Source organism: Acromyrmex echinatior, unplaced genomic scaffold (assembly GCF_024713525.1).
Source record: "Acromyrmex echinatior isolate Ae372 unplaced genomic scaffold, ASM2471352v2 Scaffold20, whole genome shotgun sequence".
NCBI lineage: Eukaryota > Metazoa > Arthropoda > Insecta > Hymenoptera > Formicidae > Acromyrmex > Acromyrmex echinatior.
This window is the reverse complement of record NW_028259054.1, coordinates 145,346-166,928: the sequence shown is the minus strand read 5'-3', so window position 1 is coordinate 166,928 and position 21,583 is coordinate 145,346. Positions and strand designations below refer to the sequence as shown.

Sequence of the window (21,583 nt, the reverse complement as noted above, 5' to 3'; positions counted from 1 at the left end):
TTCAACGATACATAACTTTATGTAAACATTTTTGATATTAAACTTTTGTGTCGGTGAAAATCCATCCAAGGACATTTATTTGATATTATTTGAAATATTTCTATCAAAATTCGTGGCAATCGGGCGTTGGACATTTTCGGAAATTTATCCATCATTTGTATAATACTAAAACTTGAAAAATATTTGTAATGAATATGTGTCGCAAAGATGTTGTTGATGTTATTGACTGTGTCAAAATTCAAACTGCAAACGTATACTGATACCACGTAACAAGTAAAATCCAAGTATGTAGTACTTTATTTTATTTTCATTACTTATTGAATTTTATTGATATGTACCATTTGTATAAAAGATATGATAACAACTGGCGCCAAGTTAAATTTTACCGAATTAAGAAATAAAATCCGAATGGTATCTTTATTCTTTCATCTTTATTATTTTAAACTCAGGTAAAAATCGGTTCAAATAATTAAAATAATAAATATATAATATGAAAAGGCTACGAACCAAGCTGGATGTTTTGTGTTAATAACTTTTATATAAGCAAGTAATCTATATTGATGATATGACAATGTTTAACATACGTATAATAAAGAACAAAAGTAAGGAAATAAATATATAAAATTATGCAAATTCCATGACTCGAGTAACTAGTCTACAAAAAAATAATCGATCTTCTTAGGAAAAAGACTTATCACATTCCGAGACGATGATCTCTTTTGAAACTGATAATCTAATATTAAAAGAAAAATACAAGGCCTCTAAGCAAGTAATTAATAACGGAAACAAAGATAAAAGTCTTATCTTTCCAGAATTTTCCTAAAAATCTTCCAAAAAAATCACCCTCTTCCAAGCTCAGCCCAGCTGCGTATAAAATGAACATCGAAACATTAACATAACGAACGCAATCAACAGCCATATTAAATTCCATTTATATTATCGACAGATTTTAATAGTTAGTTCCATTTTGTTGACTGTGCCGCAGCGATGACGCACAAATTCTGATTCCCTCACACAGTGATTCAGAAAGCATAAATTTTTGGATATTGTGTAAAAAAATGAAGTATCGAATATTAATCCTTAAATAGTGAAAATATTTAGTTAAGTATTTCTCTTTTTTTAATCTTATATAGCATTTAATTAAATGGTTGCAATCATCTAATTTCAAGCATTTTTAAGTATTTTTAAATTTAATAAAATATGGAATATTGTTCAATATAAATTTATTACAAATAAATAAATTTTCTTTTAACAATCACTTTCTGTTATACCACTTTCTTCGTCTTATTGAGTACTATACTTTCTCGTATAATGAACTGAAAATAGTCACTTTTAGATCTCTTACCTTGTTTTCGCATTTTATTAACAAACTAAAAATCTGATTTTTAATCATGATTTTAAAAAAACGCCCATCAGTGCCAAAAAAAATTTAAATTAGAGGTTAAAGTACATATTTTGAACAATACAAATTCATCTATATTAACTGCATTTATGCGCCCTTTATCCAGAAAAATGTTTTTAAAGTTGCGAGGTTTTTGGTTTGTCAATAGCGAATTTTACACCATGTTATAACCGGGTACCGATTAATCTTCGAATAGTTTTATATATATAACAAACATTTTTTAAATATAAAAAAGTACATCACATACGATAGGTAGCGATGAATGTCGTGCGCATTCATTTTATCTACCACAAGTTTCGGGGAAATATTTTTAAACTTCTGAAACAATTTTTAGTCTCCGTTTAAATAAAACCTTACGATAATCAAGTTTTCATTTTTACATTTACATACAACTCTACATATATTTTAAATAGTATTTCCATTTGCCTTTTATTTATTTCTCATATGTTAAATAATTATAATAAAATAACTGAAATTGATTAACGAAAAATTTGACAATATACAACAAATATCAACAATGAACGCAATGAATGCAATTTTATATATCAGAATTTTCATACGTATGTGTGTATGTACTTCACGTTTAAAAAATGTTTGTTAAAACTATTCGAAAATTAATTGGTATCCGGCCGTAATGTGCAAAATTTGTTATTGACAAACTTAAAAACATTTTTCTGTATAAAAGGCGCCTAGATGCAATTAATGTCGATGGATTTATATTGTTAAAAACATTTACTTTAATCTCCAATTTTGATTTTTTTCTGGCACTGATGGGCATTTTTTTAAAATCATGATTAAAAATCAGGTTTTAAGCATCTTTATTAATAAAATGCAAAAATAACATGTCTAAGTGACTATTTTTAGTTCGTTATGCGAGAAAAGTAATTTAATGAGACGAAGAAAGTGGTATAACATTTGTTAAAAGAAAATTCATTTGTTAAAGAAAATTCATTGTAATAAATTTGTATTGAACAGTGTTCCACATTCAGTGTTCCATTCAACTTAAGAAGACTTAAAAATGCTGTAAATTAGGTGATTGCAATTATTTTTCCATTTAATTAAATACTATATGTATAATATTGAAGAAAGAGAAATGTATGTTAACAAAATATTTTCACTACTTAAAAATTAATATTCGATACTTCATTTTTTCACATAATGTTCAAGAATTTAGACTTTTTGAACTGTGTGATGTCAGTTGATAAGGCAAAAGTAGAGGAGATGGTTTCTTGGATGTCGAAGTATCGTGGCACTTGGATTGCGCGCGAGACGACAAGGAGAAGCGCCATTCTCTTTAGGCCGTTATTTCATTTATGCATTTTTATCATATGATAAATTTTTCAAGGCTATTGATTGACTATAAGATAGAAAGATCCGAGGACCTCTTGCACACCTCTGTTGTACGACAAAAACGCACAAATGAAATAGCATTCTTACCTCATCGCCCGCGCGCAATTAAGTTTGTCGAGACTTCAACATACCGAAGTCAAAAATCGGCTGAAATGTGTTGCATATAAGAGTTTGAAACCTTGTACATTTATGTTTAAAGTTAAAATTTAAACTTAAATTTAATTTAAGTTAAACTTAATTTACTAAATTATTGATACTTATTATATACTGGGTTAGAAAAAGTCTTTTCACATGTAGTCGACAAATGGAGCTGTGATCGACTTTTTACGTGCCATTATTGTGCGACGTATTAGATTATATATTGTTAGAAAGATGCTATTTCATATAACATTTTGAAAATAAATCATAGGTTTGAATAATATTGATGTACTCGTATTTAATCAATTTGAAAATCAGGAATATTTCGGACAAATTTTACATTTTTATTATAAAAAAGGGAAGAACGTTACGCAAGTCATAGAAAAAATTTGTCATGTTCATGGAAAAAATGCTGCTCTAACTAGACGAACAGCAACGAATTGATTTTGCCGATTTTGAAATGGAAATTTCGATATCAAAGATACACATCATTCTGATCGATCTATTGTGGAAAATGTCAATGAAATCTTTCAAAAAATTGAAGAAAATTGTCATATGAGCAGCTATGATATAACTAAGGAGCTAAATATTGATCATAAAATCGTTTTAAGACACTTGCGTAAGAGGCTGGATACATAAAGAAGCTCGATGTTGAGTGCCACATGATTCGACGACAAAAAATTTAGTGGATCAAATTTCTATTTGCGAATCGCTGCTAAAATGAAATGAAATTGAGTCTTTTCTGGAAAAATTGATAATAGACAATGAAAAATGGATAATATACGATAATAATGTTCGAAAAAGATCGAAACGAGATGAGGCACCACAAACAATCGCAAAACCCCAATTAACGCCGAAGAAGATAATGTTGTGTGTCTGATAGGAGAGACTAGAAAAGAGTCATTTATTATGAATTATTTCCGCCAGGCAAAACGATTGACTCTGATCTCTATTATCAACAATTAACGATCGGAGCAATTCATTCAGAAAAAGCCAGAATTGAATAGAAAAAGCGTTGTCTTTCATCATGACAACGCTAGACCACACGTCTTTGATGACTCGACAAAAATTGAAAAAGCTGGGCTAGAAAGTTTTGATGTATTCACCTTATAGTGACCTTGTCCATTTATTTACCATTTATTTCGTTTTTTTTGTAGAATTTAATAGAATAGACCTTAATAGAGTAAATTTGACTTCAAAAGAGGCCTGTGTGTGCATGTACGCGCGCGAACATTTATCTCGATTTTTTTTACCGAGAAATCACAAAAGTTTTACATCATTGGAATAATAGCTGTGAAAAATGGAAAAAAATCATCGATCAAAACGACACGTAATTGGTTTAATAAAAGGATTGTAAACAATTTAAAAAATATGTTTCTATTATGTTCCAACTTGTAAAAAAACTTTTTCTCTAATCCAATATATAATATTATGGTTCGGTATAATATTATGGTCCCACTATACATTTCAACCGATTTTCTATTCGGCTTAGATATCGAAATGCTGTTCAACACTTTGTGATTGACATTCGAGCCAAGTCAAAAATCGGCCGAAATATATAACGCGTGCCGAACTATATATCAATAATTCAATAAATTGTAATATTGAATGTCTAAAATTTAGGCACATATTTGTGCGTGCGTGCGTGTGTGCGTGCGTGCGTGAATGTTACCACCTTTACGACAAATCACTTCTTGACAGCGTATATTTATAAATAGCTGGATTAAGTTTTATGGAATTTCACGTCAGATTCGTTGCAGATTATTCGCCCAATTCCTGTAAATTTTGAGGCTTTTTGGGAAGCTTTCTCAATCGACGGTCAAGAAAGTTCTAGATGCTACTACAAATAAAAATTAAAACAATTGTTTAATTTTTGTACATGTTGCTCTTTGTGGAACCTGAAGTTCATGTGGAACCTCAAGTCATGAACTGGGTCGTAGTGATAGACAATTCCATGTTTTTTTTGTTTTTTGGTTGTTTCATTGTTTCTAATAAAAACTATAAAAACAATAAGCAAAAAATTGAGTTGTTTGCCACTATGACTCAGTTTATGATTCCGGGTTTCGCAGAGAGTGGCAGCCCTACACAAAAAATTTAAAAAATTTTTCAAATTTTATTTTTAATAGGAGCATGGCAAAATTTCATTGTATAAGCAGATCAGTCTATATATGCACCCTTCATACAGGCATTTTAATTTTTCTAATTGTGATGTCAAAATCATCATGATCAGTCACTTAAAAAAATCCTACAAACCAACTGTTATGCATTTTAAATAATATTTTAAAATTTAAATCTGCAATATTGAATCAATTATTTTTAATTAATTATTTTTGATGTCAAAAGTCGATTAGTGACTCGAAAAAACTATAAAAAATCAACTATTATGTGTTTCAGACAATTAATATTTTAAAATTCAAATCCGTCATATTGGATCTGTCATTTTGAATTATTTATTTTTTTATATCAGAATCAAAATCAGCGATTCAAAAAATCCCTTGGAAACCTATTATACGTTTTAGAATTCAATATATAATATAATAAGTATAAATTTTATATAAATTTTAAAATTCAATTCCTCTATATTAAATTCACTATTTTTAAATTCTTAATTCTGGAATTAAAGTCGTGTTCCGCGACCTGAAAAACTTATAAACTTAAATATAGCTTTTTGTAATGATATAATATATTTTTGATTTTTGGCTACTTTTTCGGCAATTGATCCTACTGTGCATTCATTTAACCTTGGGTGGCATTGTCAAGGTTAGGAAAAGATCACTTTAAATTTTTTAAATGGAACTCTTTATTTTCCATTGCATACTTTTGTAGCTTATCTTGAGAGCTTTCCAAAACACTATAATAACATATTTTTTCATTAAGTATCCAAGTCTGTAGAAAGCAAATTTTTTAAATGTCTGCTACATACTATGCCAAATGACAACAGAATTAGATGTACATAATACTATTGACAGACTGTTAGAAAAAACGTAACAGAATCCGCAAGCATCAGATAATGTCGGCAGAATCTGCTCAATTTCTGCCAACAATTTGTCTTCACATTATGTTGACAGGTGATGTTAACAGAACACAAACTTAATGCGGACGCAGTTGATGGCAGACTGCCGTCATTTTCTGCTCGAATCTGCTGACAGTCTGCTAAAAAATTGTACTGACATTGGTTATCTGGGTACTTTTCGAGTTTTAAGAATTGAAAGTTACAGTATTGCCGGCATTTAGCATTATCCTAGATGTCCAACAGATAAAGCGTCCTCTACAATGGGCAGTATTAGTAGTGATAAGTGCATAAAATACATCGGAAGTAACTTTTCCGATACAACAGGGCGTAAAGTAAGTCCATAAGTGAATGATTGAAATTCATTTCCTACATTCTACTCTCTTGTTGCTTACGGACTTCTACTACCCATTGCAGACGACGTTTTAAACCTCTTGAATGTCGTTCAGAGTCTTGACCTTGATAACATTTATCAATTTCTTTTTGGAGATTATATCTCTTATTTTCATTTTTGCATTGAAAATCACAAGGGATACGGTCTCGCTTCAAGTGTAATTAACGCGAGACCGCCTTGTGTCTTTACGCGATCCGGCGTTGCGAGCATCTGAAATTGTCAGATCTCTCAATAAACGGTTGAATCAATTTCGCGATATGAAATACGAAATGCCAAAATTTCACATTAAAATACGTCCTTATCATTGCCCTCGAAACTGTTGTCTGTTTAACATTTTAAAAGGCAGTCGTCATTGCACTCGTCTATTGCATTCTACTTATCTACGGTTTCACTAGTACTATCAATATATCGATAGAGAGCTAGATCGCTATCATTCATGGCATCGCTTCGTGAAAATATATTGTTATCGTAATGATCATAGCAGCGGAATTCTGCAGATATTTTATATAGTAAAAAAGCTGCGTTAACTGTCGTTATGAATTCATAATGACTGCATAACGAGTTACAGAAAACAGGCCCTGCACAGACTTTTGCATAACACATAATGCATAGCGTATAAGAAAATTAATTAATCAAACTTTCTCTTTTCTTCGAAATGGAAGAAAAGAAAGGATTTCGATTGGTTGATTTGCTTATGCATTATGTGTCATGTGTTATGCAAAGGATCTGCGCTGCGGTCTTAATCAGGTATGTAAATTCTGAAATATTCTAAGAAATTTCGTAGAAAAAAATGTAAAAAAATTTTTTTAAAAAGTTACAAAATTATATTAGGTGTTGGAATTAATTCGTAGCGTTTTACAAGTGATGGGAAGTACTTTCATTAATGTATTTTTTAATGCTCATGTGAAATAAATAACATTCTTTCATTTAAAAACGCTACGAATTAATTCCAACACCTAATAGAATCTGATCATGTGAAAAATTAATTTATTATATTTATATACAATTTTATATCGGTAGTACATCTACATGTCTATTATATGCTGTAGCGATTTCTTTAATTATAAAATCGCGTCGATTGAAATTGTGAAATACGAATGAAATATAGAACGAATTTTTATAATTAAAATTGCAATTCAAATATGCTGGACCATGATATCTTCCGGTTAAGTGGTAATGATCGCGGACCCGCGTACCGTCCAGCGCGAATGACCAGTGATTTTTGACACAAGTGATAATGTGTCGCGCTACGATATGCCTCCCATTGTTGTTTAGACAACTTTCATGGGTACGTTGGTGGATACGATATTTTTCAAGCGAAAAATATCGTATCCGCCAAATGGCGTGTGCCAAATCGTTGAGTTGTTGCGTGAACTATACAGTCTTAATCACGACGACATCGACACATCAACAATGAATTGTCGTACGAGCAGTGCACATAATACGCGATACTAAACACTTTGTGTCGTTGATATTCAGGATTCCTATCCGTTCTTTCTAGAGCACACTCCAAATTGGTATATTATGAATGACACTCGTTCCTTATAGTTATCGTTCGTTATAGTTGCCGAATTTGAGTCACCTATCATCCTCGCTCGGCAATCGAATGGCACAATCGTTTAATTTGCTGCAGTCCACAGCATGCATCTATAACTTTTCGGTCGACTCGAAGTAATGAAAACATCTGAAAAAAAAACCGAAAATTATTATTATTGTTTATTAAAAAGGAAAATTATAATTTTTTTTCTTATTGTACTTACCGGTCGCAGAAATATTTCCTGTTCTTCTTTTCCGAGAGTTGTTCCCGAGACGGGACAGATTTTTTTATTCACGCAAAATACCCGACCGTCGTGGATCTTGCAGATACAGTATGTTCACGTGCTTGTCCTCCTTATTGCTGGTGAATCGCAAAGGAAGGATCTGTTCATTTTCAATGCTGTATATTATACATTGATCGATACCGCGTTCAAATGTTCGAATTTGGAAATGTCTTTTAATGTTATGTAATATAATTTAATGTAATGTTGGAAATCGATACTCGCGAGATTTAATACTGTAGTGTAATGTGGGTATGATGATTCTCGATTCACACATTCTTCAGCCGGATACAGAGCGGCGACCACCGACCACGCGAAGCATGCATTGTTCGTCGTACACATACTGACCATCGCTCGTTTCATCACTATTTTATATTTCGATATGATATTCCGCGCGTAAGATTTAGTTTATTCGCGTTAACAGTTAAGTTGACGATTTGCGACAATGCCTGTCGCGTTCCTAGAACTCTTCGAGCGATGTCAACGTGGGCTCGATGACCTGCTGATCGTACCACTCGCGCATATCGATGCATCGATATATCTCTCTGTTCTTTATAATTATGCTCTTATTAGCATGTTTATCGTTCGTCGCGAACTCGCTGTTGAACGCGGTGTTCACTTTTACGCTACCGTGTCTTACGCTACAGCGTTTCGCACTCGCTCGAGTACTACCTTGCCAGCGTCTTCCAAAAACCGCCGCGACTCGATGTAATCCGCGTTGACCACTGCACCGGTTAGAACATGATTCTCGAACGACGTCGATCTCTCACCAGACAAGAGATCGTTTGTTGTCATTCGCGTATTCGCCACCAATGTGCACAAACTGTCGCTCCAATTGCAACTTTGCACCCATGAGTCGCACGATCCACGCCACCACGGATTGTGTCTAACAGCGAGGCACGGACGCTTGGCACGACAATGTTCTGAGCTGCTTTATACACACATCGCATTGTTGCAGCCACGCGAAACATTTCCAGAAATAGCGACCTAACCGCATTGCTCCAGCAGCTCGCGTTCCGCTCGCGCGTTTTCCATGTCTTTTTCACAGTCTTTAGATCTCACTCTTAGATGGAGCACTTGCACGTGATTCGTTCACACACGTTGCAGCACTGCTTTACATCTAGAATGTCATAGTGTTTTATTGGTATACCTTGGTATTATATTCGTCTACTAAGACTTTTCATAAAGATGGCATAATTGATTACACATATACTTATCGCACAGATCACGAAACATTTTTCAAGCAGGATTCTCCTCGCGATCATAGTATAGCATAAACAACTAAATTGTCAGTTATCATCACTTCGACGCACTTCTCACCATCCGCGGGAATCTTAATATGTCTGCAGCTATATTGAATTTTCTTTTCACTTTTCATTATAACACTGTTCCTTTATTAAACCTTTGTATCAAAATCTCTCTTCGAAATCAATGTGCATTGTTTCATCTTCTAACCAATATTCCTTTTTATTATTGTTATTGCCATTAATGATGACTCCCTGTTTCGCACCACGTGTATCTATTTCTCGATCGTGTAGAAACTGCACCGGCGGTATTCGCACATCTTTGTCTCTCCTCCGTGGATCACAGTCTACAGGCACACTTTTCGCGTTCATTTTCGTTCACAATACCGTTCACAACAGTTTTTTTTTCAATATGTGCACAATGGGCACATGCTGGGAATATAATGTACAAAGACTCTCTGCAATTTGTGCGCGACCTGCCGTCTAGCCTATCGAAAGAATCGGTCTTATACTTCCTGATGATATACATTCCTCCATCGTCAATATCAGCCATACGAATTATGCATGATGTATAAACGGTTAAAGCACCACCTGTTGTATAATAACTGTGGATCACACAGTGCTTAATACGAACGTTCAACATATGGATTTCTAGAGACGACACGAATTTTTCGACGCGATCCATTTTATACTCGCTCATATCACTAACACAGTATCGTCGGATAGCACTTTTGTCGGATGAATCTTTGTTCATTATTTCCTCAAAGTCTACTTCATCAAGCGCTTCGAACACTTCGTCTCTAATATTCGCGAACTTTTCCTCATTCACGTTTATAATATACTCGGCTACATTGTCCATGTCCTTAACGTTCGCATAATGGTCATTCATTTTCGCATTACACTTATCGCGATCAGTTTGATAATCTTACAAGGCGCCACGCGCTGATGACTCATTATATATTTCATTTGCGACTTCTTTGTCACTTCGTCTACCGTCTCTATTGGATCGCAGCATCGACGATGTGTCACCGATTTCTTCTTAGAAAAAATATCGTCATCGGCGCTTCTCTTAACGCATCGCGACATGTCACCAATCTCACGGTTCTTCCCAGATAAATATCATTATCGACGTTTCTGACTTTGAAAGAAAACTGAGAACGCAGTATGATTTCATCATCATCATCTATCCCTCATTGACAGCGCTTTGTTTAGCAGCCAGAACATCGATGTGCCGATCTCCTAGACAAAATATCCTGTTCGCGTTATATACCGCAACGCATTTTGGGGCGGATGTGGGGCGGCGGCAGTGGCGGTGGCGGAGTAGCAGCCATGGGATGGCGGCAGGAACCCAATGATACGTGACATAACAGCCATGGGGTGGCGGCACATATTTGGTACTGGTCTTTCCGTAAACACCGATAGCCCTGAGACCTATACTGCATGTCATTTTATTATTATTTGCTTAATTGTGCAAATGTGATTTGCCTCGTACTTATGCAAGTCCTAAAAATGTGCCGAAACTATTGTTATCCTGGAATTTTATACGTAAAAGCATATTTCATTCATTTCAATAGCTATTCAAACCGTGTGTTTCTGCTCGAGTATAGGCTCACTTTACGTACCTTTTACGACCGTTTACTGACTATTATGAGAGAAAAGGACAGTTTCTGCCCAGTTTTAAAGCAATCTCGTCATTTAAATTTATCCAAATTGTCTTTATTTACAAATAACTTGCAGCATAAATTAACGTGTCATTTCTCTCGTGACGTCATGATTCCAACATGGTCGCCGCGATTATTCAGGAGCTTTTCTTGCTGCAAATTCTCATGGGTTTTTTCATGAGTTCCTATAGAGGATTATAAGATTCTGTAGGAATTCGTATAGTTACCTATAAGATTTGCGCAGCTTGTATAGCTTGTATACGTAGGACTTTCATAGGAATGCAAATAGAGGTAATAGAGGTACCCACAGGAATATGGACAGATGCTTCGTGAGAACTAAAAGGTCTATAGGATACCAGTTTGACTATAGTTTGGTTGTAGCAACATGTAGTAACATGACGTACGTAAGACAAAGGAGACGTGCCCCATGGGGACTGAAAATGCCTGAAGGCTACCATAGGACGACATAGGCACATCTCCTACGTCTTCCTATGTAAACCTAACTCCTATGTAAACCTATATGTTTCTATACATTAAAGTATAGATTCTATAGATCTTATAGTTCTCATTTAGGTCCCATCTCTTCCGCATTCCTATGAGTACCTATATCAATTTGAGAGAATAATTCGTAACTCCCAAAAACTGGAAACCATGATAATAGTTAATAAATGAGGTATGTTCCACATCAAGTGAAAAAAATTCTTAAGGAAAATACATATTCATCACTTTTTTGAGTCACCAAACACACCTTGTTTATCACGTGATTTTCAATTTTTGGAGTTATGGAAAAATTATCTTAGATAATTCATGTGAAATTGCATCAATTAGCTGTTATAGCATTTTGTGTATACACTCTAATATGTATATTATAGGGACTATACAAAGTGTCTCAAAATATTTGGAACTGTTTTTATGTGCAGATATAACGGATAAAAGGACTGAAAGGTCTTGTATCATTTTGCAATTTTCCCAATTATTACCGAATGAGCAGAATATCTAAAATCGTGCGCGACGCATGAGACAACTTTAAGATATCTTTAAGAGTTCTTTGAAAAACATCTTTAAAATATGTCATAAAGAACTTTGAAAAATATCTTAAAGTTGTCTTATACATCAATTTTACCCACTTATTCGGCAATTTTTAGAAACTATTTTGAAAATTGCAAAATGATACAGGACTTTTCGACTCAGTTTAGTCTACTTTATCTGCACATGAAAATAGTCCTAAATATGCGACATTCTGTTTATCATTTAGGTCCGATTGCATCAACGAGCACATCATTCTTTTTCCCATGCGTTCTTATAGGAGCCTCTTTTCATGGACTGATGCCATAGATTCCTAAAATCTTGTAGAAAAATTTCCTATGTTATCCTGTATATACATGCTGCGTAAATCCTATAGATACCTATCGTAAGAAATTTAGAGGATAAGCATAACAAAAAAGTTATCAGCGTCAGAGCTGTGTGATTCAGTGACAGGAAGTTTATCAACTCGGAGAGACCAGGCGCTTGAGTTCGAGACGAGCAGCACCCTGATATTTTTCTCTGTTGTCATCAATTGTTTACACTATACAAGTTCCTACAAGAATCTTAGGGGCTGCGCACAATGAAAGGAATAGGGAATAAGAATTTCAACCTACTAGAAATCATGTATTGTGGAATACACAATTTTTGATAATGGAAATTCTTATTCTCTGTTCCCTATTCCCTTTGTGCGCTGTCCCTTATATGTCCTCTACAAAAACCCATGAAAAAACCTATGAGAATTTGTAGCAAGATAGGAGCCTCCTCTCATGGAGATTTGTCGAATTTATCATGGGTACCTGTGGTTAGGCAAACCCATAGGAATTTGCAGCAGGGTTAAGTTTATTTCAATAAGTCTTGTAATCTGTAAACAGATCACTGTAATCTGTAAAACTCTCAATAAATTTTAATTACTTTAGAAATGATGCTTAAATATATGTTTAATTGATATTTAAGCAATATTTAAATTTATTATATCGACATAAATTTAAATTAATGTTATTTAATCAATCAAGTATGCAAGATAGGCCATTTTAATCAATATACGCGAATATTTCGAAAAGAAGAAATTTTTTCACAAATTGTTTCAGACAAAAGTTTTTTGATTTCAAGGGGAAAAAAGACGATAACCTTAATTCATCTTGATAAGAAGTCCTTAAGATCCATGTTATATAAAATTTTTTAAATGGAACCTTCCATTTTTTATTGCGAATTCTTGTAGCTTATTTTAAGAGCTTTCAAAATTATAATAAAGTATTTTTTCGTTAGGTACATTCCAAGTGAGGTTCGAAAGTTACAGCATTTGCATTACGCAAGGTGTCTGGCCGACAGCTAAATCTTGAATGTTGTTCAGGATCATGTCCTCATATACATTTGTTAAGATCAAAGTCATTGGTAATTGTTTCTCTTATTTTCATTTTTGCACCGAAAATTCATTTTTATATAAAAATAAAAATAAGAGAAACAATCACCAATGATCTTAATCTTAACAAATGTTATCCAGGACATGATCCTGAACGACATTACCTCTTTGGTAATATTTCAAAAAGATTGCAGATTTGTTTCTAAGACATTTCATCAACCTTTCAACAAGGTTTCGTGTAAGAATCGCGGACATTTTGTTATTTCAGAGTTGTCTCGAGAGAGACAACTCAGAATTGTCGAGAGAGAGAAATGTTGGAGACATATTTTGTAATTTTTATGAAATGTTTTACTTTTCAGTTGAAATATTTCTGAGATATTTTTGAAAACTTTTGGTGCTGTATGAGTCTATACACTAATAATTTACTAAGAATATAACACATAAATAGTATCCACACATAATAGCAATTCATTACATTAATATTGCATATGATACGGAATCGCTGTAATGACAATTTATTTCATCATTTTGACTCCAAACTATAAATAGTAGAATCTCTTTTTAATATACAGAAAAACTTGCTCTATATATGGACTTCTTTAGACATTAAAAATTTTATATTTAATATTTATTATTTAATATTTATTATTGCATATAGTATTGATTATCAAATAATGTAAAATTTTTAAAATTTTTAAAATTTAATAACTTATTACAAAAAATAAAAAATAAACCATTTCGAGTAACGGTAATAGTAACGCGTACTTTTTTAAAGTAACGTTCTACTCTGTAATCTAATATATTAAATGTACTATTTATTATCAGATATGCAATTATAAATCTTGTTTTTTTACACTTTTAGGTGAAACAGCAAAAGGAGATTATCCTTTGGAATGTGTTCGCACAATGGCTAATATTTGTAAGGAAGCAGAAGCTGTGATTTGGCAGACTCAGATCTTTCATGATCTGTCAAGTAAAGCTCTGCCGCCTATAGATGCCACGCATGCAGTTGCCATTGCCTCTGTAGAAGCATCCGTTAAATGTTTGGCTAGTGCTATCATTGTTATTACAACATCTGGTCGATCCGCACATCTAATTGCGAAATATAGACCTCGTTGTCCTATTATTGCAGTTACCAGATTTCATCAAGTTGCTCGACAAGCGCATTTATACCGTGGAATATTACCCTTGTATTATGAAGGTATGATATCAATAAATATTATTTAATTTTACAGTACTCTATAGAAAAAAGTAAAATTTATATATCATAATATGTACTAAAGTTAATTATCGTGTGAAATAAGGGCAATTATGAGCAATCACAATGAATATTAGCATATATCTATTCCCATATAATAGTTACTTATAAATAATTTTTACATCATTTCTTGATTTCTGTACATATGTATGAATGTTTTGACTTATATTTAAGCTATCTTTAGCACATACAACAACAAATTGAAGTCATGGTTCTGAGATGATTGCACAATTCGAATATTGAAAATGATTTCCTTAATCAGCTGTGTAACTGTTACGATCTGTATTGGATTTTGTTGAAAAATTGTTTTATATATTACTTTAAATACGAAGCGCCACTACGGTCTGAATGTTAAGATGTTGAACTATTATATATATTCATATAAATGAATTAATTTCAGAAATGATAATTGCGTGCCAATATGGTTGTCGGACTTTCAACGCAATTAATCTGAAATATTAATAATCCCCCCAAATTTTCCAAATTAATCTTAAAAATTTGGGGATATAATGTTTATTATATCAATCAATTAACACTGGGAATGTTTCTTATGTGACAGTCTAACTTTATTCAAGTAATATACAAGCATGACTCGCTCACAGACTCTCTCCACTTTCTCAAGACCCCATGCGTGGCGCCCTCTCGTACCACTCCGCACACTCTATTCAACATCTCCCCTTTTAACTCCCTTATGCTATCCTTTCACTTATTTAAAGTAAGTAATAAAATCATTAAACCTGCTTGACAGCCTTGTGATCTATTAGCGCCATTTGCATCATTTACATTTATATGATTATTCACCGCATTGTCCTCATTCCCTTCTTCACATATGCTACTATCTTTTTCATTCTCCATGTTCGATTCACCGTTCTCAGGCAAATATTGATGATTATCATCTAAAGTATACTCATCATCATCATAACTCAGTAATCTGTCCGGTCTTATAGTAGGTTTGATACTTGACTGCCTAATATGATTGCTATTTCTTCTTATCATCTAACCCTTATCATCTCTTATTAAATATGATCTGGATTCTTTACATATTTTATTATCACCAGCTCCCAAAAATCACCCTTCTTAACGGTAACATTTTGATTCACTTTAATCATGGTTGCTCTTTTGTTTTTTTTATCGTAGTAGGACTTAAATTCTGCTTATCGACTAGCTTAGAATGAACAATATTTCTATTTATTTTTGTACTAACTAAGGACCTTTGCGCTATCGACAATTTGTTTCTTAATTTACGATTCATTAACAGTTGCGACGGTGAATCCTATATTATTATTTCAGTAATTAATAACTAATTTCTATAATTTAACAGAATCTAAATCTACCTGCTTCCTTAAAAATGACTTAGCAATTTTAACCCCATTTTCTGCTTGCCAATTACTTTTAGGGTAATTAGGCTTAGACGTTAACTTGAATACCAAATTTTTCCGCAAATTTCTTAAAGTTATATAATATGAACCAAAAGGCATATTGTCCTCTACTAACATTTCCGGAATACCATGCGTTGCAAAGCAGTTTTTTTAACACTGCTGCTATACCTTGAGCTGTTTTATTTTTGATTTTTAGTATTTCTAACCACTTAGAATAGTAATAGAAAAGAATAAGATAACTATCTGCCCCAAACTGCGCAATGTCGGCTACCACTTTCACAAAAGACTTTCTCGGAATATCATGTTTAATCATGGACTCTTGTGTTTTAACTGGCAGGAATTTTTCGCATAATCTACACTTATTAACAAAATCAATAACATCCTGTCTCCTTAGACTAATAAAAAGTTTCTTGGATTCTTTTCATAGTTTTATTTATTCCGAAATGTCCTTCATGTGCAAGCTTTAACATTTCCAGCCTCAGACTATCTGGTACAACTAATCGACTATACAGTATTATATTTTCTACAACAGTGAGATCATCTTTAATATTTTTAAAAACACCTATTTTAGCGTCTTCTTTGCTAACATTCTTTGCCCAGTCCTTTAGGCAGTATTCCTTTACCTTCTTCAGTGCACTATCCTTTTCTGTCGCAATTTGAAATTCAATTTTTTTTCAGGGAAATGTTGACAATAGCTTGAATGTTGTGCTACTTCAAGCATACTCGGATCTTCTTCTACTGGATCCATATTATAATCCCTTGACAGTAAATCTGCTATACAGTATTTTCCTGGGTAATTTTGTCTCTAAGTCAAATCTAAGTAATATTAGTTTCAATCGCTTGGGGACACAACATCCAACAACTTTTTTTTCATAATAGAAATTAAAGATTTATAATCTGTCAAAACAATTGCTTTTTTGCCATAAACGTAATTTTTAAATTTTTTCGCTGCAAAAACTATTGCCAGCATTTTCTTTTCTATGCATAATGTTTCTCAGACTCCGTTAGTCTTCTCGACGCAAAAAATACTGGTTTACCCGATTGTAGCAAACAAATCCTCAATCCACTGCTAGATGTGTCCGTCTGAATGCTAATCTCTTTATTCACATCAAAATTGCTAACGCCGGCGCTTTTGCTAACGCATTTTTCAAACCATCTAACGCTTGTTCATGTGCTGTCGTCCACGAAAACGCTGTCTTTCTTTAGCAAATTACGTATTGGTTCCGAAAAATTATAAAACTATGAAAATAATTGAACATTCCCAAAATTCTTTGCACTTCCTTTTTATTTTGCGGATTTTTTAAAATTTAACACCGCGTTTACTCTTTCTTTCTCCGGAACCTACTTTCGAAAACTTATGTCCTAATATTCTACTTCATTAACTCTAAATTGCACCTTGCTCAGATTAAACTTAATACTAAGTTTTCTTGCTCGATCGATTACTTTACTTAAAATTATATCATGCTTTTCCTTAGTTTCCGTCGAAATTAAAATGTCGTCAATGTAAATTATTATTCCCTCTAAGTCTTCAAAATTTTTATTATTTATTCTTTGGAATAATTCAAGAACTAAACTTAAACCAAATGGTAACCTCTTAAATCTATAATTACCAAACGGCGAATTAAAAGTGCAAAGTTTATTCGAGCTTTCATCTAGTTCTACATGATAAAATCCGCCTTTTAAATCTAAAGTAAACAGTCTACAATAAACCACTCTTTATTAGCAAGAGACGCACTAATTTCCCCAAGAGTTGATAGTAAACACAGCTCCCTTTTTATACTTTTATGGAGATCAACCTGGTCTAAGCAAATTCTTAAGTTACTATTTGGCTTTTCTGCAAGCACTAAATTACTTGCCCATTTTACAGGTCCCTCTGTCTTAAAAATTATTCCTTTTTTTTTTTAAATCATCTAACGTAGCCTTCAGTTTATCTTTTAGGGCATACGGAATACGTCTTGGAGGTCTAATTATTGGACAGCAATCTGGTTTCAACGTGATCTTGCATTTTTCCTTAAACATTCCTGTTCCTGTAAATAAATCCAAGTTTTCCTTTATGAATTCTTGCTTGTTTTCTATAACTTTCACCAACCCAACTTTTTTTAGAAAAACCCAACTCAATGCAAGAATTTAACCCTAACAATGACAGTCCATCATTATTTACAATAATAAATTCTTGAGTTTTCTCACCACTTTTTACTCTGCATGCTAGTCTCTTACCCAAGGACCTAAATTTCTGACCACCATAACTTCTAAAATCACATTTATTTTTTTTAGTTCTATCTTTCCTAAATTTCTTAGTAACTTATGCGGTATAATATTTACCTGTGCTGCCGTATCTAATTTAAACCTAATACTATTATCTCGAATTATTACATCTTTATACCAAGCCGCCAAGCACATTCCATGTACTTTTCCTTTTACTATTGTACCTTAACCGACTCAATTGCTAAGCTTTCCTCTTCTTCGTCTTCGTCATCTTCAATCTCCTGTACTCTCACCCTGCATTCCACCTCAAAATGATTCAGTTTTCCACAGCGGTTGCACTTCTTTCCAAACGCCGAGCATTCCCTTGGTCTATATTGGTCTTCTGTTGTACCTCTTGCACTGGAACTCGATTTCAGCACTTGATTCGTCTTTCCTATCCTGAATGTTGGCTCCATACTTCTTGAATTTTGTTTTCGTAGGTAACTTCCTGTCGACTTTTCCTACTATCTTCTCCTCCTGCATCGTCTTGACTCTAACTTTTAGCAATTCTTTGGCTCTGCATATCTCATTGGCCTTGTCCAATCAGCCTTGTCCAATCAAGTTTCAAATCAGCAATACTTAATAGCTTTTCTTGTACTGTTGCATCCGTAACGCCTAGGACAATCCTGTCACGAATCATGTCTTGCTCGTCCACAAGGTTACAGTTTTATACTAACTTTTTGAACTCCTTTATAAAATTATCAACAGGTTTATTCGGTTCTTGAACTCTCTTATACTATATTCTTTTTTGGTAGTAAATGTTCATCAAACTTCTTTAAAATTACTGCAAATTTCTTCTGATCCTCTTTATTAAGTCCAAAATTATTGAAAATATTCTTCACCAATCGTGTTCAGTAAAATTGCTTTAACTTCATCATTTTTTTCGTGAAGCCCATTTGCCGTCATATAAATGTTGATCCGCTGCTTAAACTTTTTGTAATTTTCAGTGATATTATTCATTGAAATCCAATGACGGTTGCACGTTAACATCCATCTTGAGCGATCTCAATTCTTACTAGTGTTTTGTAAAACTTAATTGAGGTTTTCTTTTTGTTCCACGCCTCTTTTATAGCTAATCTTATACTATCATCAACTTCCCACGCTGTAAAGCCCATTTTTTTTATATAATTAGGCAATTAACGACTGCGCCATATTATGTATAATGTTTATTATATCAATCAATTAACACTGGGAATGTTTCTTATGTGAGTCTAACTTTATTCAAGTAACATACAAGCACGATTCGCTCGCAGACTCTCTCCACTTTCTCAAGACCTCATGCGTGGCGCCCTCTCGCACCACTCCGCACACTCTGCACACTCTACTCAACAACATGAATAATGTAAAATTAAGATGAGAAATTTTGTTGAAAAGCTGACTTGAATTTTAAAGTTTATTAAGGATAGATACATAACTGTATGATGTAAGAATTCAGTATCTGTTTATAGATTTAATGTATTATCTTGCAATTTTATATGCATTTCAGAAATTGATCTTTTACTCAAATATCTTTCTTTATTAATAACCTTGACATTTTCCCAATCAAATTTGTGATTTTTACTTATTAACCTATGTTCAGTAATAACAGATACATTATTTGTCTGTCTAATTTGATTTTGATGTTCAGTAATTCTAGTTTTTAATTTTCTAGTTTTTAGTTTGTCTAACATAAGTCGCGTCGCATTCTTTACACACAATTTTTATAAACTACATTTCTGATTCATGTTAATAAGAAGAATATCTTTTTGATTACCCTTATTGCTTTATCGAGCTTATTGCTGCTAAAAAATAACAATTATACATTACTGTCTTTTATAATATTCCCAAATTTCTTTGTCACATTAAGTATGTACGGGATTGTAAACTATTTTTCTCTATATATTGTTAGTAGATTCATTTTTATTTTTATCTGATTTAATTTTATTGTTTAAAGCAAGTTTTTTAATCTTTGTGTTAATAGCTTCGAAAGTAAACTCTAAAGGATAATCATTGTTCAGAAATGTTTCAATAATAAAGGATAAATTTTTTTGATGATATTTGGGATGCGCAAGTAAAATAGCTTTGTCCACAATATTCATGATCACTCTTCTTTTTTTAGAAGGAGGATGCGAAAACATAAAATTGATAAATTTGCCAGAGAATGTCGGTTTTCTATCTACTAATCAAATTCTAAATGAAAGTCCAATCTAAAAAATTAAGCTTATCTCCATCAATTTCCAAGATGAATTGAATCCTTTCCTGAAACGAATTAAAAACTTCCCATACATTGTTAATATATCGATGTGGGATCGCCATAGCTATGTCATCAACATCTCAGTAATAAAAAGGCATGTCAATGTTCAATCTTCGCAAAGCTTCCTCCTCAAGGTCTTGTAACACTATGTCAGCTAAGATGGGTGACAATGGTGAGCCTATGAGTAACTAAAACTTTATTTATAGATTAGACCATTGAATGTAAAATACAATAAGTTAAATCTAATATTAATTTTAAGACTATCAAATATTCATTTTTTGGAATGGAGCATTTTCTCTCTATGTGATACCATCTTTTCTCTCTCTTTCTTTCTCAATATTTTTTAATACTAGTTCGATTGGATTGTTCGTGAACAGCGATACATTGAGCAAAATTAATATCATGTCATCATCCAAGACCATTCCATCCAATTTTTTGATATTTTTTAACTATTTTCGACATGGCTAAAAGTTTTTGGAGTGCTATCATTAATGATATTATGCATATAATTTGCTAAATCATAAAGTTGACTGTTGATGGAAGAAATGATGATCTTAGTGAATGCCCCGGTTTGTGTATTTTGGGTAACCCACAAGCTCTAGGTAATATGCCATCGCTACAATAAATTTTTTTGTATTCATATTTAGTTATGTGTCCTTTCTTTAACTATTTGGTAAGCAACTCATGCACCCTTTCAATCTATCTTTTAGTAGGATCTTTATAAATCATTGCATATGTGTCAACGTCAGCCAATAGATTTTTCACTTTGTTAAAATACTTCTCTTTTTCAATGGCTACCATGCTGTTCCCCTTGTTTTCTTTTGTGAATAATATATAATATTTGTGTTATTCTTAGTAAAATATCTTGTTGATTTAACCAATCTGCATTTTTAACATATTTCGGTTTTTTGGAGGAGACAAGGAAACAATATTCTGTAACAATGGAAATACATTGATTTCTAATGACTTGATATCTAGTTTTTTAATGTTGTCCTCCATATTTTTTATGCATTCAATTACATTAGATTTTTTGTTTGAAGGAGGTAAAGCGAAATTTTAAGTTGAAG

General features: G+C 32.9%; 2 protein-coding genes across 5 annotated transcripts in view; one reads left to right on the top strand and one right to left on the bottom strand.

Moving 5' to 3' along the window:
* The window catches only part of LOC105150442 (pyruvate kinase), a 118,572-nt gene that overhangs the window by 59,524 nt on the left and 37,465 nt on the right, over positions 1 to 21,583 (top strand). For 3 of the 4 annotated variants that reach the window (XM_087416323.1, XM_087416322.1, XM_087416325.1), the window contains one exon: positions 14,265 to 14,603. The exons of the other annotated variant lie outside the window; for it this stretch is intronic. In XM_087416323.1, the coding sequence (XP_087272449.1) occupies positions 14,265 to 14,603 (339 nt within the window). The remainder of the gene's footprint in view (positions 1 to 14,264; positions 14,604 to 21,583) is intronic. 4 annotated transcript variants of the gene reach the window in all.
* On the bottom strand, positions 4,846 to 14,252 carry LOC147906553 (uncharacterized). Its single transcript, XM_087416328.1, has 2 exons — positions 8,055 to 14,252; positions 4,846 to 7,978 (listed from the first exon to the last, which is right to left on the bottom strand). Exon 1 carries the CDS (start codon positions 10,242 to 10,244, stop codon positions 9,696 to 9,698), a length of 549 nt encoding a protein of 182 aa, XP_087272454.1. The 5' UTR covers positions 10,245 to 14,252; the 3' UTR covers positions 4,846 to 7,978; positions 8,055 to 9,695.

Bases quoted from the DNA above. Each gene is read 5' to 3' on its own strand.
- LOC147906553 (XM_087416328.1), bottom strand. From the start codon at position 10,244: ATGAATGACCATTATGCGAACGTTAAGGACATGGACAATGTAGCCGAG.